This window comes from Ammospiza caudacuta, chromosome 14 (assembly GCF_027887145.1).
Source record: "Ammospiza caudacuta isolate bAmmCau1 chromosome 14, bAmmCau1.pri, whole genome shotgun sequence".
Classification (NCBI taxonomy): Eukaryota; Metazoa; Chordata; class Aves; order Passeriformes; family Passerellidae; genus Ammospiza; species Ammospiza caudacuta.
The window spans coordinates 6951659-6974817 of record NC_080606.1 but is presented as its reverse complement, the minus strand read 5'-3'; the positions used below and the strand labels follow the sequence as shown (position 1 = coordinate 6974817).

At 38.0% G+C, this 23159-nt stretch overlaps 1 protein-coding gene across 3 annotated transcripts in view; it reads right to left on the bottom strand.

Moving 5' to 3' along the window:
- Window positions 1–5645: 5645 nt before the first annotated feature.
- Window positions 5646–23159, bottom strand: part of FMR1 (fragile X messenger ribonucleoprotein 1) — a 29788-nt gene continuing 12274 nt past the window's right edge. Inside the window, exons 8-15 of one of the 3 annotated variants that reach the window (XM_058814416.1) lie at window positions 20422–20592; window positions 20241–20319; window positions 17842–17951; window positions 14389–14475; window positions 11834–12029; window positions 10357–10500; window positions 9336–9418; window positions 5646–7608 (exon numbers count right to left, since the gene is read on the bottom strand). In XM_058814416.1, the coding sequence (XP_058670399.1) occupies window positions 7447–7608; window positions 9336–9418; window positions 10357–10500; window positions 11834–12029; window positions 14389–14475; window positions 17842–17951; window positions 20241–20319; window positions 20422–20592 (1032 nt within the window). In that variant the 3' untranslated portion in view covers window positions 5646–7446. Of the gene's footprint in view, window positions 7609–9335; window positions 9419–10356; window positions 10537–11833; window positions 12030–14388; window positions 14476–17841; window positions 17952–20240; window positions 20320–20421; window positions 20593–23159 lie in introns of all 3 variants that reach the window. The other 2 variants (XM_058814415.1, XM_058814417.1) reach the window with 2 other exon arrangements.

Below are 23159 nucleotides of genomic sequence, written 5' to 3'. Positions count from 1 at the left end.
TTCTCTGAGAATGTTTCTGTCCTTGCAATACTCACGTGAGTGGATGCTACAAAGCAGGAGCAGGACCAGGAAGACCCACACCCAACGGGTGCCCAAGGGCAGCATCACTGCAATGAAACCAAGAGCAGTAATAGGTATGGGGCCCTGCATAAAACAAATTATTAATGTTCATATTTATGGGTTAGAACAAACCTGACAGTTGATTGCTGCACAGAGCAGGACTGCCTTTTTTTGCAAGAAAGAGGCCCAAACCCATTGAAAATATACGTGTATATATTAACAATAAATGATTTGGAAGAAATTAGTCATTTGAAGGGAGTTGAAAGGAAGTCATCTTGTTAACAGAGACTAGCCAAAAAATTATCTTTCTGAAGTATCCCAGAGCTGGACACCTGGCACTTAAAAAGATAATATTTAGCTAAAAATTTTAATGTGAGTTCAATGAACAGAATCAAGAATGAAGAATGAATAATTTTTGAAAGCTTAAAACTGAATTCTAGTTTAGCTCATTGAATTCTTCACTCTTTTCACAATTGGAGCATATGCAGAGCTTTGGATAGCATTTTTAAAAGGTGGTTCAAAATGGTATTAGGGACAAAAATACTTTTAGAAATCCCCATGTGATTCATAGTAATTTACCAGCAGGTTTAATCTGGGTTTTGTACCTGCAAGCAACCCCTGATGACTGCTTTGACAGATGCTGTATTTCACTTTGCCTGCCCCTCCTGTTTTACCCTAAAAAGGGCTTTTTTCAATTATTACCACTTAGTTCTAAAGACAGCTTAAACCTAGAGACAGTTTGTCTGTCTCAGAGAGACTGGGGAGGGGAGAGCCCTGTTTTCTGAAGTGCTGCACAGGGAAGAGACTGACTGCATTTCATGTGGATATTGCCCTTGGAAGGGTCAGCTCTTTCCGCACTCCTGCTCAGTGAGGAAAGTTCCCTGCCCTTGGAAGTGCCTGTGCTATAGAGGATTATACAAACCTGTTCTATCCCATAGAGAAACTACTTTGGTAATGTGAAATTATTTCTGAAGAGGGCAGGAATAATGTTTTCCAAGAGTCTTATTAAAATTTAATACCATTCATGACAAATTGGGAAAACAAGGGAGAAGGAAAACAAGGTAAAGAGAAAATTCTTTTTCTTGCCATTACTTACTTCTTTTGCTGTCTCCTCCAGCCATGCTTGAGCAGGGCATGAGCAGCTCCCCAGGGTGCAGCAAGCACAGACTGGCCCTGACAACCGTGGAACCACAGCACGTCACAGTCACCACCCTCAGTTCAGGTGCATGGAACAGGATGGAGCAACTGAGGGGCCAGAACAAGCTCAGTGGGCTTTGGGTGAAATTGGCCCCTGCTGAGACTGTTGGAAAGCCTCTCAGGTATTCTAATTCACCAAGTTAAAAACAAGTTCATACTCTTACCAGTCACACTCCAGTGTACAACACAGAAATATCACCTAATTGAGCAGACCAGGTAAGAGATCAAAACACACTCCTCTCAAATCAAAAAGTTCAGTCAGAATGCTTAAATTAGAGCTTCTCACTAATCCTTGAAAGGTGAATTAATTAGGTATTGCTTTACCAAATATTTGCACACTTGAAGCACAAATCTGACACACATCTTTCTTAGACTTGGAAAGTCAATCATATCCTGGGCTGCATCAGAGGGAACATGGCCAGCAGGTCAAGGGAGGTGATTCTGCCCCTCCATTCCACTCTCTTGAGACCCCACCTGGTGTACTGCAACCAGCTCTGGAGGTCTGGCCTGATATTAGCTGGCATAGAGTTAAATTTTCTTCTTTGTAGCTGGCACAGTGCTGTGCTGTGGAATTAGGATGAGACTAATGCTGATAACACTCTGATGTTTAGTTATTGCTAAGCATTTCTACTCTCAATCAAGGACTTTTGGGTTCCCCTGCTCTGGGAGGGGGCAGGTGGACCAGAAACCAGAAGGGAACATGGCCAGGATGGCTGCCCTGGGCTGGCCAAAGGGATATTCCACACCATGGCACATCACACTCAGGACATAAAGTGGACGAGAGATGCCAAACACTGCCCAGGGGTGGGCTGGGCACTGGTCAGTGTATTGAGCAATTGTATTGGGCAGCTCTCGCTCCTATTGGACTTAATCTCTCTTGCTCCTTCTCATCACAATTATTATGATTGTATTCTATTATCTTTCAATTATTAAAGTATTTTTGTATCAACCCATGAGTTTTACTCTCTAGTTTCCTCTGATTCCCATCCCCAGTGGGAGGGTGGAGGGGGAGGAGAGCACTGAGTGAGCGAGTGAGTGAGCAGCTACCTGCTGTTGCTGACTGGAGTTAAACCACAAGTTCTCCCCACATGAAGGAGATTTTCAAGCTTGCCCAGAGGGTCATGAAGGTGACCAGAGGCCTGGAACAGCTCTGCTCTGAATACAAGCTGAGAGACCTGGAGTGCTTCAGCCTGGAGAAGGCTCTGGGGACACATCAGGGCCCCTCCCAGTACCTAAAGGGGCTACATGGGAAAAATGGAGAAGCCTTTTATAGCAGGGCCTGTGCAATAGGACAAAGAGCAGCAGTTTTAAACAAAAAGAGGTTCCAATTAGACTAGATAGAAAGCTGAAGTTTTTCACAATGAGGGTGGTGAGGCCCTGGCACAGGTTGCCCACAGAAGCTCTAGATGCCCTGTGCCTGGAGGCATTCCAGGCCAGGCTGGATGGAGCTCTCGGCAACTTGGTCTACAGGCAGGTGTTCCTGCCCGAGGCAGAGGCTGGAACTAGAGGATCTTTAAGCTCCCTTCCAAACCCGAACATTCTAGGATTCTACCACTTCCATTCCTTGTATTAAGGAAAGGCTCTGAATAGACTGGGAGCAGTGTTTTTAAAATATACAGAAGCCCTAAAGTAAATGCAGATGTCATCAAATCAGCAGTTCCCCTAACAGATGAGCTGCCTAAAGCAGTTGCAGTTTACTACAACAGCCATCTGAACTGATAAGTGAGCCTGAAAAAACTTATATATTCACATGGGTTTTTTTCCTCATTTCAGCTAACTGCAAAATGAGTTTAAAGGGTGACTCTCTTCAACCTCATTTATATGCAGCACTACCTTACTAAAATAAGCAACAATACACAGTATCCTCAGTTTCATTGTTTCACTCTACACCCAGACTGGACTCAGCCACTCTCAGCGGCTCCCGTAAGGAGATACCTGGAAATGTCTGATCCCCAAGACTTCCTTTTCTGAAGCATATGATTTACATGTGAGATTTTCCATGCTGATTTACCTCATGGAACACTCCAGACAGTGATGGATTTTTGACATAGGACTTTTCAGACTGCTAAGAACCACAGAAAATCCCCCCCCCCCTTAAACAGAGCACTAAATTGAGTAACTACATTTAGGAGTGTTGACTTCCCTTGCTGCAGCTGTAGTCTACACCTGAGGCTCAGCCTGAGTGCACCAGGCAAAAAAGCACATCCAGACCCCAAACCACACCTTAATGTTTGTCCTAACCTCTCTTCAACACTCAAGTTCTTTGCATTTACAGACTACATCCATGTGATCATTTTTTGCTTTAAATTAACTGATTTTATTGGAAACCAGTTTCCTAAATGCAGTGCAAAACTGTAAGTAAACATTTTCTCCTAGCGAATTTTCAGTCAATACACAAAATTACCTATGATGGTTGTTCTTTCTTATAATCCAATTCTATACAGTACTCAAAGCACACAAAAATACTGCTTTAAAGTCTATTGTAAAGTAATTTTTAAACAATGTAAAAAAAGAATAATTATGGCAAACTGACTCATCTGGGTTTAACAGCAATTATTTCTATCAAACTATTTCAGATGAATGACCTTTGTAACTGTGAAAGCACAAGTGACAGATGTGTGATGCATTTTAAAAAATTGTTTGTTGAAAACCAGATTCATCTCCCATGCAGGCAAAAGATCCACAGTCCTCTATCAAAGACTCCCCCTGCCAGAGTAGAGCTGTTTCTGTAAATCACAGCATAAAAATATGTGAAACTCACATTGTGCTTAAGTCTAATGAACCTCTGGCAAGGAGAACCTTGTGATCCAAGTGGAATCTACTCAGAACACTAAGCTCAGGAGGTCTAACCTCACTTTTCCTAACATATATTAAGCTGCCTTAATATCTTAACTGTGCAAACACCCCTAGTCACCCCAATTTTCATGGGTGTGAATGTCTGGAAAAGACTCTTTGACTGGCATCTTTTAGGATAAAAATCTGTTAAGTTCAAGTGAATGATGAATAAGCTTAGTACACACTACTGTGGAAAAAACAAGCTCAGCCTTGTCACTTTTTAAAAGATTCTTTTAAGTAGCTACCAGAACCAGCAACACATCTCTCCCACCCCTTAACACAGGTATTCCACTGCAAGTCTTGCTGCTTCTGGAAATAGAAAAAACCTTTAACAATACACAGGATAAAAATATTTGATACCCATCTTCTCTTGCAGAATAGCAGAGAACTTAGCAAACTGTACAGCAGGTCTCCTGAAATGACTGAGGAATATTCACTGGAAACTAAAATTTTTCCTTTTAATATTCAATATTGAAGGGTTTTGCAGGGAAACATACGGCAGTTCAGGAAAATAAGCTGCCTTTCACAGTAAGTGCTTGTAGGAAGAAGCAAGGTCTACACTCAGTCCCATACTCACAGCACTCAATGTCCTTCCTGAACATGGTACACAATATTTGATATTAGGGACAAAGAAGGGCTGAAAAAGCTCCTCAGCAACTGATCCAAATAACTCCTGTATTTATGAAACTAAACCTATCTTCTTGAACTCATGAGTGCTCATATAAAGATTTTTATCTGCTTAAAAAAAAGCTGAATAAAGAGATTTTTTCCTTGACAAAGTTTTAATAACAACTGTGAATATCTTAACTCCCCACCCATCAGTAACAAAAATGCATTTGGTAAACAACAGAAACACAAATTTTCTATTTTTTTAAGCATTTCTTAATTCATAAGCTTTGAGCTCAACCTTCCTGAATTCAGACTGTGGCATGATTCACAAATACCTCTCACTCTTTCAAAGAACTTTATTTTAAAAATAATTTTCATTCATTAGACCGTACTTTATAATAGTTACCAATAGGACGGACCTGAACTCAAGCATCAGACAATTGCTGCACTTTCAAGTTTTGTAACAACATGACTTTTCAAAATAAATGTGTACATTTAGATTCACAGGTTAATTTGTTGAAATTTAATAACATTTTCAATCACTGGAATATGAACTGAAAGGGGTGTATGTGAAGTACACAAATACTGAAAAAGGCCATAACCCCAAAACCCACGTGGAAATGGAATGCAGCCAATTAGTCAGACTGTGGTTTAGGAATTTCACATTTACCTGGGTTAGCACCTTAGTGAACTCAACCACTGAATGTGAGAAATGAGTGCATGAAGTGTGACCACTCAACAGGTACTGTACCATTCCATGAGGCGACTGTGTCTTCTTGAGCATTTTGTGCTGTATTTTTGAAATCTGGTAGTATCTGAGATTTTTCTAAAATGTGTAAATAAACAATGGCTACAAGTTAAAGTCTAAACAAAGAAATACTTCCTACTTTCTGTCAGTTGAGATTTTTTAAAGCAATCATTCATAAGGATTGCATCAACATCAGTTAGCAGAGGAAGATCAAACTTTATTGAAACTGCTTGCATACAAAATATATTGCACTATAACCAAACAAATGTCAACATAAAATCCAATCTGTTGTAGCTAATATGTACAGAGAATATTGCCCAAGAGCAGTTACATTACAAGGTCAGTCTACCTTGGTTAATTATCTACAGTATTTTAAACCAAACAGCTTACAGATGATGTGTGCAAGGTACCAATTTCTGTTTTCAAATACTATACATTCCCAAAATAAATAACTAGAAATCAACATTAATGTTTGGCAATACTTTTTAAGACATTTTTATATTTGTTAAATCATGTGCAGTTCGTTGCCAGTTTTAGTATGCTCACCTGTATGCAAGGAAAAAAAAGAATGAAGAAAGCAAAGAAACAAAACTCACAAAATATATCAGAGGCAAGGTCAAGTTTGTACAATTCTGTACATAAACAGTGGCTCTCCTTCTGGAGTAATCTGAACAAAAATGGACTAAAATGAAGGTCTCTATGCAGTTGTGCCCAGTAAGTTTAACGTGTGATCAGAAATGAAAGAAAGCACAGCTCCTCCCACCACTTCCCCCCCTTCCCTGGTGTACAGCTGTACTTTGCATCAAATTCTGTGACACCTTCATATTGGCTGGTAATTAGGACCCTGCAGCTCAAAATATGAAGAACTTTTATTTTACCTTCAATATTTCAACTACTGTATCTGTAGTTGCCAGGGCATAATGTGGTGACTTTCTTCTTACCTCTCCTGAAATAGCCCCCAAATTAAAATAAGCAATTCAAAAAGTTTGGGAGGATGAAAACCATCAATGCTTTAGGCTGGTCATCTGGCCAAACAGCAGGCACCCACTACTAGCTTGTGAACATGTTACACTTGTTCCCTCAGTAACAATGAGTTTTTTAGTTTTCCACAATGGAAAGATTTTTTTTTTTAGTTTTTTTTTTTTTTAAAAAAAAAAGCTTCTGTACTGCCTACAAAGAAAAAAAATTACACCCCTTTTTCAATAACACTATTTGCCAAATCTTCAGTGCAAAATAAATTTCCTATTCTTATAACTGCCTAACTGAATGTTTATGTAAGGAAAAAATTATGGAAAGCATGCACTTGTCTATAAAGTACTAACGTCTGACAAGGATTGCTACATATATTTTACATTTAGTGTTACCAACTCATCTTCCCTGATTTCTGCATCCAAATATAATATTCCTACCTGCCAAGATATAAAAAAGGCACAGATCATACAACTTTTTTGCTAATGAAAATGACAATTGTTACATCACACAGATTTCAGGGTCCACCAAAATATTGAAAAAGGTGGACCAGAATGTGAACTGACACAGGACATAAAACGACATAGCATTTCATGAAGAACTGGTAAGTTAGATTGAAAACAGAAGCCAATTTGATTACTGCAAACACTATTTATTCTGAAAATTGAAATTGAGCAGTGAATTTGACCCGATGTGTTAAAATGGTACAACTGAACAGAAAGTTTACCAATGCACAGCTCAGTATTTTTAAAACAAACAAAAAAGAATCTTTCATCTTTTGAACTGCAATATGTACTTGGAAGCGATTTTCAGAAGTTCAGGTATTTTTATGCAAATATTTGAATAACTTCTTATTCTGAAAACAACTGCATACTGTTGATGTTAAAAAAGGCTAACAGAGAACATATGTTCATTTCATGCCCTGCGCCATCTTGCCTACTATTTTGTCTTTGGCCTAACAAGTTTCTCTAACATGGAATAGGAATTACTGAAACAGTATAGGAAGTATGACTTCAGAGTTATGCAGTTTAGGGGACTCCGTTGACCAGCGGCTGCTGAGCGTCCGCGCTGTCCGTCTTCTCCTTCTTGGGGTTCCGCTCCTTGCCCGTGCGCAGCCGGCTGCCTTCGCTCGAGGTATTCTGTAAGGTTTGAGTGTGGACACTCCTTTCATTATTGCAGTCAGTTCTGATCTGGAACAATTTACAGTTATACAAAGCATTCTCCTCCTTTCCTCCACCCCTGGGCGCTCTCGGAGCAGCAAATAGTGCCAGCCCCTCATGGCTTTGTTAAATGTATCCAGCTGCAGGGGAGGGTGAAAATTCTTTTCTGTTCAAAAAATGCCACATACCTGTGAGCCAAAAAATCCTCTGCCATCTACCTAGCATTTGGAGCTAAGAGAAAAAATTACAGTTTGTTTGTGCACAAAAGAGTTGAATTAATGTCCGATGGATCCTTGAAACATTATTTCAACTTCTAGTAATTTGATTTCCTACTCTTTATAAGCAAAAAGCCCCCAAATGACACAGAGTCATTTCATAGCAGCATCTCTGAATCTCAGATTCTACTCAGACCTTTTTGAATCTGAAAAAAAAAGATCAATTTAATACACCCAAAAAACTTCTGCAGTCTTTTTAAGTGGTCATAAAAAATTTCAAGAGAGCATGTTGAAAGCGTATTTTTATGCTTGCAAAGGAGGCAAATGCTTATTCCTTTACATGTAACATGAATTTTGCAACTTGCTCAGCCAAATCTGAACAACATGCAAGTCCTTATTTTCTTGTAACATGTTACTGCATCCAAATCTTGGGGCAATAGATAAAAGCCCCCATGATTTAAGTGCCTTATGTATTTTTTTTCAGCACCACATTTTCTCACTGCCTACTTCAAACTTGGTAAGGTAATTACTAATTAATTATAAAACTCACACGGCCATTATTTATTTTTTGTTTTGCAAAGTCAATTACTTGCATTTCATATCCCTATTCAATTACTACACCTTTAAGTTCAGCACTCCCATTTCAAAAACTAAGCACTGGTCACTTATTCAGTTTTTTCCCTTTCTTAACCAGGTTTTCCAAAAACCAAGCCAAGAGTCACCCTGATGCCCCTTTGGAACCCTGACTCCTGGTACCACCACACAGAGGCAGCAGCTTGCAGCACTTCTGTGTTTCTTCCTCCCAACTTAACTCATCCTATGCAGTAAGAGATGGTGGAAGGTTTGCAAGCTACCACTTACAGCAAGGACAGTTTCCATGTGGGGAAACTTAACATATATACATAAGGTATCACCTTGATAACTTTATGAAACAAAGCATTTGAAAAAATGTGGAAATATCTTTATAAAAAGCTTTAAAATATTTAAAGGTTACAAGATATTTCAAACCTGTTGCTTGAAAAGTTTCTTGATGTGAATTTGAAACTTACTTTCTAGACTGAATAGCCTTCAATTACAAATGTTTCATTTAGTAGTGGAGGTTGTTTCTGAAGTTTAATCTTTCTTACTCTGAGGATTCTGGCTACAACACACACTCTTTATATATGTTAAGGATTTTCTTCCCTCAGGTACACAGAAAATAGACAAAAACACAGCAAGAAATAAAAGCTAAAATCAAAGCACTAGTAAGAACAGAGACTGAAATCAAGCTGGTTAGTACATCCTTGGGACTTGTCATCAGTTTTTTATCAGACAGAGCTCAACAGCATTACAAAATTGCATCTTTACACAGCTTGATATATTTAGAGTCCTGAGCATCTGCATAATTTTGTAACACAACTTTTGTAGATGTGATTAGGGAGTCAAAGAATATGGAATCACAAGGCTACAGTATCACTCACAATGCACAACAGAAGACTCTACTGTTACTATAGGACACAATGCAATTTTAAGAGTACAGACTTCCCACATGAGCAGGGTTACCTCAAGAGACCCGTCCGCTGTCCTCCCTTTCGCCTCTCTTGAGTTGCGCTGACGGTTGTCTGTTCGCGACTGTTCGTCATTGCCTGGAAGGAGAATTCCACCAAGTTGTTCAACACAGACATCATCTTCTGCCACTTAAATTTTACACAAGCACAGGAGGCAATTCAGAATTTTCTGGCTCACGAACAAGTATTATTACTAACATTTAACAGCTCTTAAACTATGGGCCAGGAATCACTAAAGAAAATGTTCTCAGGTGATGATGCAGACAAAACCTCAGTGTTTTAAATCACTACAGTTTAAAAAACACTGACTAGTGACTGGAAAAAGAACACTTCTCAAAATGATTAACCACAGAAGAGAGGTACACAATCAGCAGTGCTTAATACCTTCTCATTTTTTAATGGCTTATAAGCTTCCTAAATTATACATTACTGTCTTTATTATGCAGCACCCATATTTTGAAAAAAAAAATAATCAAGAAATAAGCAGAGCTGCAGAATAAAGTATTTTAACCAATAAATATAATGGAACATCATATGTTCTTGTATATATATTTAGCTTTTTAAAGTTCTCCCATGTTACTTTTGCCTGGTCCTTTCCATTGAACACCTAAATTACAATGTTATCCTGTTCCAAGAAAATCAAATATAAGAAGATGTGAATATGGACAGCTGAATGAGTAAAACAGATTTTAAAAGATTTTTCTGTATCTACATACAAACTAGAATTTGATTCCTTGATGTTGATGTGTGATAGACAAACTTGAGCCAAGAGGCATTTTAGGAAAACAAATATAGCGAAAACCCCCCCAAAACTAAAGCAGGTCAAAAAGAATTATACCACTCTGCTCAATGCTCGACACATCTGAAACAAAACACTCCATTTAAAAGACTGACAAAGTCAGGAGAGGCCAGCAGATGGGGAGTTTGGAGGATGAGGAAAGGAGCAGCCGGCAGAAGGGAGTTTGCTTTAGGATTCGCTCACTGACAGCCGCTTCCAAAGGGAGTCTCTGCTTTACCTTTGAATCCTCCGCGGCCCCGCCCGCCCTGGCCTCGGGCGCCGCCGCCGCGCCTCCGCCCGTCCCCCCGGCGCAGGTAATTGTCCCGCTCCTCCTCCGCCGGGGCCGCCGACCAATCGCTCAGCTCGTCTCTGTGATCAGACTCTGTTTCAGAAGCATTTGATGCTTCAGAATTAGTTCCTATCAAGAGGATGAAAAAAATCCAAACACGCCAGTGTAGCTTAGCATGGAATTACTATAGTAGAATGCAAAATGTATATATTTAAATTCTTTCTTTTTTGTTAATGGACAGTTTTGGGATGTTTTTGCCTCTATAACATACATAATACAGAAAAGTACACAATATATATTACTTCTTCAAAATTCAAGACAGACTAATAAAAATTAGTTGTGTGTTTAAGGCTAAATAATTGTGTCACATGCTTAAAATTGGTCTTATCAGTATATCAATAGATTACTGAACATACTACAAAATGTAATAGACATCTAATAAGACATAAGTGTAATAGACTAGACTCCTTCGTATTTCTACAACTGAAAGTTGTGAATGTAACTTGTCCTGTCTCCTCTCACCACTGCAATTCATCTATGAAAAGAAAAAAATTTCATCATGAAACAGCCTGTAAACAGACTACAAAAGAAGAGAACAAAGTCAAAATGCTAGAAATGTATCAATTCAAATAAATGGCCATTGCAATTTTTCCAATTAACAGATCACCTTTATTGACAAAAGCTGGTCCTTTCCCCATTTTTTCCCCCCATAACCCATATTATTAGCAAAGTGAGTTCACATCTTCTAAAAATAGTAAACATCACAAAAACATTAATTTTGTATATGCAGAACGTAAGCTATGATTTTCTTACAAAGTTCACACTACAGGCCTTTCAGTCAGGACAAACACCAGCTGACCTACATTATGGATAATGAAGTAATAGATTGCTCTGAAGAAGCACGATCTGGAAAACTATTCATTAATGCATTATCCAAGGTTTCAAAGAGTAACACATTATTTTGGTGAGTATGGTCTTCTATTAAAACATAAAAGTTCAATTTATTATGAAGAAAGTAGCTTTCCTGTAAATTGAGCTACACAGTATTTTCACCTATAAATATTTATATTAGGATAGACCCACGCAGGCTTAAATGAAAACTGAGACTTAATGGTCAGGAATTGTTCAAAATATAGCTAAAACAACAATCCTTGCCCTAAGGAGTTAGGGAATAACTAGTTATGCTCCATAATGTAGGAGACAGAAGCATGCTGTAAGAAGCAGGAACTGCATGGAAATCAGTGTAGATTACAGGAAAGCACTACACTTGGAAGTACTTTCTTACAGCATAAAGCTCTGTATCATCTTCAAATATTAACACTCAATAGTAACTGCATTGTAAACGGCTCTAAGTCCAGTCTTTTCCAAGCAGTCACAAAAGCAGGAGGCCTCCCTGAGCAGTGCAGGTGTCCCTGGAGGCACCTACCTGAAGCGTAGCCTGGCCCACGCCGGCTGTGGCCGCGGTTCCGGTAGGGGCGGCTGCCGCGGCCGAGGCCGGGCCCGTCGTCCGTCATGTACCCTTTGTCCTTGTCCGGGCGGTTCGAGGGGGGCCGCGAAGTGGCTCCGATCTGGCGCAGTTGCTCATCAATCTGCAATCGTTCCAAACGCAGCTGGTCCACCTCCTGTGCAAACACAACCAGCAAGTCATGGACCACCACTATGTAAACCATCTGCACGTGCACACACACGGGTCTCAGAGAGAAAAACCACTGAAATATTACAACTGATTAATACTCAAACAGTAAATCAGCTTTGAGAATAACTTGCCTAACAGAAAGGCTTTCAAATGTTCAAGTCCACGTGCTACCAACACAATTCTTACAGTGGCACAGTTGACAAGTTTAGGTTTGTATCAAGAAAAAGCATTCAGATCAGAACACAAGCTCTTTACACTGCTGCACATAACACCAGTTATTAAACAATTCTGATGTAACAGTATTGTTCCTTAAAAGGCACTCTGCTGTTAAACCCTACACAATGATAATGAACAGTATGAGGAAGCATAAAAGCATAGAGAGAAAAGTGCTGTAACTCAGACACAGAAGCATCAGCACACAGCACCCTTCCCACATACAACTGGGTAAAAGAGATACAGCAACACATATTCATGAAGTACCTTTGCTAGTTTCAGATATTATCTAGCTCACATCAGAGTGGCAATCTCCTTTTTCTTTAATTAGGGAGAAATCTATTGATAGAAGTTTCATTCTGACACTGTATTCTCTGCAGGTCACCTAGCCCAGCCAGGACTTTGTTAAGATGCTCTGGTACTCAGGAATGCACTCCATCAGTGACTTGGTGTATGGCTCTTCTCTCCCCCTTAAGATATTCCCTAACTCAACCTTCCTTTAGGAAGACTAAGACTTCTTGCTCCTGACTCTCCCATTGGTATTAGGGGCTGATGTTCCTTAGGATGAAACTTATAAATAAAAAAAAACCCTAAAACTGAGGATGACATTCAGCATCTCATCCTTCCTGTTTGTGAGCAAGTTCCCATCTCCATCCAGCAGCAGGCCTGTATTTTCTTTGATATTCCTTTTGCTGCCAATATCTCTGCAGCAGCTCCCCCTGTTCCCCTTCACAGCCCTTGCCATATTCAACTCCTGACGGACTTCAGCTTTCCAAACTCATCCCTGCCCACACACATTGTGTCCATTTGATTCACCTGTCCTGACTTTACTCCTGGTATCCTTGGTTTTCCTATATTAATTTAGTCACAGGTTTCTTGCTGATCCCTGCAACCCTACTGTTACTTTTGTGTGAACACCTGCATATCAAGATGGACTATTCTTGAGCTCAGAGGTGATGCTTTAAGAGCTGCTCTTCTAAACCTGTTTTCCTTCCAGGAATCTATCCTATGGGATTCTTCCAAGCAGATCCCTGAACAGGCCAAAGTCCACCTTCCTGCAGTCTGAGGCTGTGAATCCTGGTCTAAGTCAGTCCTCTCAAGATCCTGAAAATTCACTACAGTCATTCCAGCCAAGTCTGCTTTCTTCTTTTTACAGACCAAGAAAACCATGACTCTGAGCTGATACAGTACATTTGATGCTGATGCACTATTATGTATCTTTTACAAAAAGTTTGCTTAAATGAACTTGATTTTTAGTATTAGTTTTCATCTGGTTCTTCTCTGCCTCTGTCTTGTGACACCTGCAGAGCTGTTGTACCTCTGCTCCAAAACACTGACAAAAGCAGAATTAAAAGGTAAAAGTGACTGAGTTGGTAAGAAAACAAAAGTTGTTTCTTCTCCTGACTTCTTTGATTACCTGTATTGAAAAGTTTAACAATGTACAGAAATTTTAGCATTCTAAAACATTCACTGATGGCTACTGCACTGACTGGACATAAACCATGAATGATCTGAACGGTTTCAAAACAGATGCAAGAGTTTATTTAATTAAATGAACTCAAAGCTGTCCCTCCTGTTACATCTGGCCATAACCACCACAGGCAAAAATAACTATAAGCAACAATATGGGATATTTTTTGCTCCCTATACAACAGACCACTCATCACAGACTACTGAGGAAGTTATGGAGCCAAGAGGCAAACACAACATATAAAGCTGAGTTGCCTACAAAACATACTCAGGTATGAAATGTCAATTTATTACAGAAAAAGTAGTTTAGCATTTTTGCATTAAAACAAATGTCCACTCTGTACAAGATTCTGCATGGAAGGCCGTTTGCTCTGCAGCTGCATGAAGGATTGGCTACTCTCTCATATATAAAGCTGGCAGCACATTTTGACAGATTTTTTAATTTTCTTACTCTTTTGTAATGTGCATCCTGAAAGATGTTGTCATCCCATTCTTCAGATAAATTATTCTTTTAAAAACATTTCATTTTCAGACAGAAAACCTTTTATAATACTAATTGTTCAACAGTCTCAGGATCTGAACAGTTTATCATCATCACACTGTTACCACCCTAAGTATTGATAGAAAAAAAATCAGTGGTAAAGCAGCATCATTATCCTCACCTTTAAATAATTAAGATGATAATCCAGAAGAACAGTTGCATTAGTGATGCTATCCTTGGTTCCTACAAACACAAATGGTACCATGCCCTAAAACACAGAAACAATAGGCTTTGGTTATTGATAAGGTATTGAATCCTGAATTAGGTAATGAATTCAAACTACTGTAAAACCTGAAAACAATTCTTACACCATGAATAAGCAAAAACGAAAAAGTGAGACAACAGTCTATTTTAATTCTGATATTGACTACACCATGTACTCTAATTCCCTTTTTGCAAAGAGTTTTTTTTCAATAGGCAGATTTACATCATTTGCATCACAATGTCAATATTTATTTTTCTGAACAAGTGAAAAAGAGTCAATTTAGAACACTATGTTTTCCCCCTTCAAGCTAATACCACCTTTGCTGACTGCATCCATTCTCTCACAACAGCTCCTTTTGGTCTACCTTTGATCTTTTAAAAAAGTAAATCAAATTAACATTCTGTCACAAAACAAAATCTGATCCTTCTTGAAGATCTGTACAGCTGTAAAAAAAGCGCCAAAAAATATTCAAGGAAGACTTAGTACTTCAGGTAATGATTTCTAACTTACAGTTCTTCTACCTTTCAAGCATGTGAAGTGATTCAATAAACACATGGAAAATATAAATCTGGAAATTCTAAAGTCTGAAATTATGACACTGAGAGACAAAATACCTAAAGATTAACTTAGGTAGCCAAAGCAGGTGAAAACAAAAACTGTCTAGAAGGTTCCACTGAGTGTGGAAAACAAAGTAAACCTTAGCAATAGAAGGACAATTTCTACACCAAAACTTCTGACACTCAGCCAGGTCCCTGCAGCATTTCAGAGGTGTGAGTGCAGCCCACCCAGGCCCAAGAAGTGAACCTGACTGTTCCAGCAGCTGCAGCACCTGGGCAGGAGAAGCTTCACTGTGGACTGCAGAGGTTAAGCTGAGCATCTCCAACACTCAGCTGCTGAAGCCCATGCCACTGCAGAGCAGAGCCTGGCACACCTGCTGATTATCTCAAAGATTGTTCTGCTATCTCATCATTACCTCTACAGAAGCCTTTCATTTTCACTGTACACACACCCTTTACAGAACTGCATTCCAAAGGAAGGTTGGCTGCAGAAGTGAAATCATGTAAGACACTAATGTCTTAAAAATTAAAAGCACACTGTGCTGAGATTGCCCAGGAGTGGCCAGTCTATAATTTGTCTCCCCTTTTAGGCTTGTGTTTGGTTTTCTTCCCCCATCCCTTTCTTTTACAGGCAAACCCCTTACATTAGACCTTACACATCTACATTAAGTAACCAGGAAAAATAATATATACACAGTCCTCTAGTCCTAAGGAACCTCAACATTAACACTGACTTTCATAAGCATTAAAAATTCTTCAGCCACAGGCATTGTTGACAGAAATGTTTTATTATCTGGGGTATTTTAAGTTTCATAAATATTTTATACAACCTGATAAAGAGCAGTGAAATTTCTACTAAACTGGCACTAACTAGCTCACAGTATCAATTATTAAATGATGACAAGACAAATGATTTAAGAGGGCATTTAAGGAAACTGCTTCTGTTGCTTCTGGCAGTGCATTCAAGGTATGACAATGCCAGCTATTAAGAATATGAGCTGGTAACCATGTCAAGCAATTTCAGCCATACAAAAGCAGCAAAGTGCTTATTTATTGAGCCTTATTTTTGTCTTCAAAGCAAAAGTACCTATGTTCAACTTGGCTGCAGTGGGGGAAACTGAGCAGCCCTCACGTGCATACTAAATACAGAGATAAAAGTAATATACATTACTGTAACAAACAGTACCTATCTCATTTTAAAATATGAAAAGCCTGAAGATAGCCTGTTATAAAATAATGGGATGTATAAAACTGCACTTCAAACTAATGGGCAGTATTCTAACATTTCAGTCACATAAAAAGAACCAAGTGCTGTATTAAAATTTAATTGAACTACTGTTCTACTACAAGAAGAAAGGCTGCAATATCCAAATTTACATATGGAAAGATTATTTGGATTTTATAGTTGAAATAAAGCTGCATTCAATTTACAAGTACCAACTCTTACCTGTTCAAGTCTGATCCAGGTTTCTGAGATGACACAACTAACACATGAAGCAGTGCAAGCAATGCCAGTGTTAGTAATGTCATTACAGGTAAAAGAGAAGTATGAATGCAGAGCTTGACAGGTAAAAAAGACCTTTCAAGATAATCCTTCAAAGCTGCATTTTGGACAGAAAAATGTAAGCAAATCAGCTTTTTCAAGTCAGAATTAAAAAAATAAAAAAGCCAGACATACTCTCTGCAGCCATGAGTCCTGGCTCTTTTACCCTTCTGTGATTCTCTAGCCTGCAGCAATAGCAGCACCCTCTTGCTTATTAAACTAATCCCATTTTATGCTGCAGGAATTTTTCTTTAGAAATTAAATACGACTGACCAGTGAAACCTTTAAGTCTAAATATTGACCATTTACCTTTTCAGACAGATGTAAAACTAGTAGAATAGTAAAAAAAACCCTTAGTAATTGCCTAGCCACTCTGTATAGAAAGATGGAAATTGGATTGTGGATTTCCACTAAGTCCTACAGCGATAAAACAGCAGAGGAAATAACTACTCAAGCAAGAATATAAGAAACCACATTTCATAGCTTATCCAAAGTGCAAAGGTTCTTAGCTGGTACATATTTGGATTCTGAGGTAAATGAAAGGCAGTTCAGTTTTCTTTAAGCACATTTCACACCTGGAACTGCAGGGAGTCTTTTTGCATTGAGATGTCAAGACCTTCATGCTGTAAGATTTTTTGCATACCACAACCTTGCCCCTCAATGCAGCCCTACACAGAAGTGCCTCAAATGACAATGTTTGAGACTTCATTCAGGCCCTCTGCAAGGCTGCCAGCCCTCCTGTGCAAACCTGGGCTTTCAAAGTGTTCATGCTTGTTTTTTCTTTAGGTTATAATTTACAGGCTCTTGTGAACCTAGGTAGTATTTTTTAAAAGCAGAGATTTAACATAAGGCACAAGTTTTTCATTTCAACAGAAAAAAATTGCAATGAAAAATTAAACCAGGTAAAAAGCTAAGAAATCAAACTCAAAGAAGATTAATGAATGAAATCAGTAAGTTTCATATATATGGATTTATAGCACATGCTGGGAAATGTCATTGCTTCTAACAGGAACCACATGAAATCTCTAAGAAGGTGCACCACCAATAAATTTCACAAAGCTTTTTTCTAAAACAGAGAAGCCAAATTTATATAAAAAATTATATTCCAAATTTTTATTCCTCAGCATTAATAGAAAAAGATAGAATCCATGAGAAAACACATTAATCACTTATCTTACAACTACAAAGATACAAGGAAGAAATTACTTGATAATTGGGTAGAATATAACCAATTAACAAAAAGAAAAATTAAATTAACTGAAAACATACCTCTTCTTGTGGAATATTTTTATCATTTTCAGCCTCAATTCTCACTCTTACAACGCCAGATTTGTCCACTATCTCCTGAATCAGTTTTCCATTTTTTCCTATTACTTTTCCTACAGAAAGAACATACAGAACATTCAACCTGAGAGTATTGCTATACTCTAATTAGACAGGACTATTTAAGTGCCAGTGCAAGAACTTGATCCTCTACAACAAAGATTTAGCTAATAAGCCACAAACTAAAATGTTCACATAAGCTTGTGGTGGTAACTTATAAAACATATTGATTACAGAAATACTTGATACCTTGAATGCTTATTTGGCTTTGCTTTGGTAGGTTTAAAATAACTTCAAAAATTACAAATATTTCTGTTTGCATTTAAAATAGCCAATCAAAACAAACAAAAATCATTTTACAGTGCCTTAACATCTGCTGGAACTACTCCTTGTGTAAGCAAAACTTAGTTCATTTACAAAATCTTAGTTGATCAAACACTACCAAAGATACGGTCTGAGGCAGATGTAAAATTCTCTAAAACTGAGGTTTTCAGACATTTTTGCCAGTAGTTTATAATTCACTAAAAATTCCAGGATAAAAATGGAAATAAATTATACTCCAATGCCAGTAATGCAGACATGTATCTTCTGAAGCAGACATTCTACTGTGAGACAAGGAAAATGAAAATTTAGCTCTCTCCCATCTCAGCAAAACAACGTGCTGCAAACTGGCAGGAAAACGAAGCTGCCTGGGCTGTGATGAGGGAAGACACATCCTTCAATCACAGCTTTCAAGAAAAGCTTTAAAGAGTGATGTCAAACATGTTTTCTGGATGGAACAAAAAAAGTATTTTTATTTAACAAACTGTTGAACATGTCTTAAGACATGATCGTTTTTCATTGGCACATCACTAAATTAGAGGTAAAAACCCCAAGTGCATAAGAGCTACTGTTTGACTGATACAATTAATCCATGAAGAAGAATTTAAATACCACTTTTAGTTACAAGAGACTCCTATTGCTCCTATCATTCAAAGCTAAATAAAGTTTCATTTTTGTGTTTCAACTTGTCTGACATGAATATTTGCAGAAAAGATGACAAAATATGCCCAGTAAGTTCCTCCTCAATGACAAAGGCTGTTTTGATTATCAAAAACTATTTCTGAGTACTTTATCTGAATACTTTATTTCATTATATATTACTGGCAAATGGAACAGCACCTTACTAATAAATGTAAAAAAGCCTTGGTAATGATTTAAAAAATAAATCACTCAAAACCTTCACAACTTACATCAGTTACTCCAATCCAAGCTTTTGTGAGGATTTGGCAACACACACAAATATTTTCAAATAAAAATGTCCATACAGACTTTAAAAAATAAATACCATCTTGGGTGGGTTTCTCCTTTGTTTGACTTTTTTCAGTTTGAATTTTTAAAAATATAATTAAATAGAAAAAGGTGGTTTGTTTGCATTTTCTTTAGATGAAAAAGTATCAGTATATACATCTATCTAAAAAAGCCTTCTGCATTTTTAAAGCAAATTACTAGGAATTTTAAATGCCAAATTATTCAACATAGCTTATTTCAGACATAATATAGGGTTAAGCCAAAGTTATATTCTAAAGGATCCTTGTCAAGAAGAGTAGAAATGAAAACCTGCCAAAGAAATATAATTGCTAAGTTCTAAAGAGAAACAGACTTTAAGACCTCACATTAAAATAATGATGGCAGCTTATCATTTTCACTTATCACCAGTAAAAACAGGGGGGAATAAAGAAGGGAAAACTGTTTTTAATCAATTCCAGAGCTGAGCTGCCACATTCCTTAGGACTTGTCCTGCTGCAGAATTTCACACTGCTTCAACACCAGATTTCATACACTCCCTGACAACCTATTAAAGCATTTGCTTTCAGGGCTATGTTTTACCATAAAATGTCTTCTCTGCTCTTTTCTAATCTACTGAATGAAATAATGTATTTTTATTTTGCTCTGTAGCATCAAAAGCTTATTAAAATACTTCTCCACATATACAAGGGCTGCGTTTTTAAGACATTTTTAATTGTTTGGCAATGGAAGTATTTTAAATTTTCTTCATCACTGATACCTAGTTCATCTCACAGTGCTGCTTCTAAACATCTCTAAAAGGACAGGGGAAAAAAAAAACAAATATAAGTCAAAGAAATTATTCAAAATATACTTGGAAAATAGGAGACTGCAGATTCATCTCTTCTATAGCTCAACTACTGTCTGGACTTGTTTGGGGGAAGTAAATAATTCTCTAGCTCAATCCAGAAATTATTCTACCTTGTACTTGAGCATCAGCACATTGCTTCCAGTTCAGTGCAGTTCTCAGAAGGCATTTTTCCTTACTTCCACACAGGCAGCCTCCAGAAATGACTTACCTACTAAATTCCTTGGGACTTGTATGACATCTTCAGCAAATTCAAGGTAACTTCTTGCCTTTTTCACAGCATCTTGATCCTACAATAGAAAGAAGTGTAAGAAACAAGACACATTTCCCCAAGGTTTTTGTTCGCTTGTTTCCTTCAGGTATTTTCGGAAACGACAGAGAAGGGAACTCACCTCTCCATAAATATGGAATGTACAAGTATCTTCATCAAGATCAATGGCAGTCACTCCAGGGACTTTTCTGGCTTGCTGAATATTAGCACCATGAGTGCCAATGGCCAAACCCATTAGGTCTTCACGTACTACAAACTGTTCATGGAACCGGGATGCAAGTTGCCTAGAACTCTGAAGAAAAATCTCATGTCAGCTCCCTTTGATTGTCTCTCCAGCACACTGGAGAGAGAAATCAACATAAATTTCAAGCCTATTATTCAATCAGGTGCTTAGCCTACTTTTTATTTACTCAATCCCTTTACTGCTCTTATTTTAGCTTCAAAACCACCAAGGAGTCTCCTTCAGAAATGTTTTAAATGTTAACATAAGGCTGGCCTCTAGCTGTGTTGACACCTCCATTCTGAATTACCCTTTAATAGCTACAGCTATCAGGTGTTACTAGGGAAGACAGCACTCATAAGGTAGTGAAACAGTAACTGTGGTGATTATTAAAGCAAACCTTACAATCTCCAAGAAAAAACCTGCACCAATTTCAACAGGTGGGTGAAACTGTAATAACTCAATGACTGACACAATTATATATAAAACAGAGCAGCTGTGGATATCTACTGCACTTTAAAAAAATGAAGAATCCGTGCCTATGCATGACAACACAAAAAGTGTTTGAATTCAGAGAACAAATACGTTCAGAATTTCAGCCAGGAATCACACATCTACCCAGACAGAAGGGTCATACTGAGCACTCACAAGCATGAGCATAACAGAACACAGGAAAGCAACAATTGTTTAATGCATTGTGGGAAGACAGAGAATTTCCAACTGTGATAATCTATTAAGGAAGGAGTGTTTTGCAAGGAAGAAACAAGATAAAAGCCAAGAGATATAATCCTGTCCATGTTTCTGCATTGCAATTGAAGCTGTAACTACTGTCAAGACATACATAAGCACACTTCAAATTAGCAGTTCAATGTCAGCAAAATGAGACCCACTTGATGCTCTAAAAGCCATGTTTGAGAAGTAGAGCCATGCAAGTCAAGAAGATAATATGCAAAAAAGAAGGTGCAACAAATAGGAAGAAAAAAACTCCACTGAACAAAAGAAGCTGGTCTAGCGATAATGACTCAGGAAACAAAATAGGTAAAACTGCTGGAAGAAAAGAAGGGGCAGACTTTGAAAGCTCAGTGACTATGAGACACATAAAAAGGTTTACTTGATGAAAACAGTGAGCTGCTATTAGTAATGCAGTAAAGCCCAAAGTGTTCACTAAATATTTTTTCTGCAGATGGACATGTGCAGTCTGGTATGTCAGTGTCTCAACAATAATCATGAGTATGATTTTTATTATCTGAAGCTCTTCCTTTCAACTTTGGATGAAACTGATTTTATATTTACTCTAACTACAAGAAACACAAATGCCAAAATGAAAAATAGCAGCCAACTTCTGTCACACAAATTTTAACTGTATATATTTATCTCACAACCTTTATTTAAGTACTTAGGTAGAAACTGAAGTTCAACAATGGTTTTCCAGTGAGAACCAAATCAAGTTTGAGACTTTCACAGCAGCAAAAAGACTCAGTGCTACAATGACAAGAAGAATCCAAGATTAGTTTGGGAAAGGAATCAATGACAACAGTTGTTAGTGCATGTATTTGTGGGGGCATGTAAAGAGAATTAGCTCTAAAGAGGCTGTTGTTCTTCCCACCTCCAAAATAATACTTTGCACTTCAAGAGGTAAACTGCCCACACAACTGTCAGTTCTGGAGGATAAAGAAGAATGATTACTGAAGAGCTACAATGGGGTGCTCAGTAAGGAACACCAGTGAGGAGAAACTGGTCCATCCCTCATCTTGAGAAAAATGAAAACCCAAACAAACCTAGATTTCAGCTCTCAAACACAGAAATCAAGATACAAAAGAGGGAAGAGCAGAAGTGAGAAGTTCTTGTAACAGTGAGTATGCCCACTGGACACACAAGGGCTGAACATGACATCCCACTCCAAACAGATGGAACCCCTGGGAAAGGGGAATGAAACCTGGCTCTGCAGAAACACTGCTGGTATACACCTGTGTCAAACTGAGTTACAGGAGTTTAAGTGGTATCTCTGATTCTTGACAGTGAATCTAAAAAGTTTTCATAAATATTGCTATTTTTTCTAATTCGTAGATAGGAGAAAAACCATGAAGAAATGTTAATCCTGGTGTATAAAAAAAACCCTCTTATTTCCTTGCCTACTCTTTTCTTTTTTTTTTTTTTTCTTTTACCCATGGACAAGGATGACTCAAGCTTCTTGCCAGTCAACACCCACTCACCAGTCACAGGAGTATCAGAAGCTGTATCTGCTGTAAGATTATTTCCTAACATTTTATCTATAGACAAACCTATCCCTTCATACATTCTACCAGCATCAGTTTTCACCCCCTTCATCTCATTTTCACTGTATTATTTTGCTAGATCCAGTTCTAGTCCTATCAGGATCATAACATATTCACTCCCATCTATTTTTAAAGCTACCAAATATATGGCATTATTTGTGCAATGATGGCTATTTTATGCTTCAAAATATGAAAGAAATACACATGTATGTGTATCTACATAGCTGTATTCAATCCCCCACAAAATCCTGCTGATGAGTCTTTGAAAGAACAGGCCTTGTAACTGTAAAGATCTTTGTTGGATGACACTTCCACCTGCCTTTTTTACCACCCAGATTATTATCAATACATCAATACTTTCAC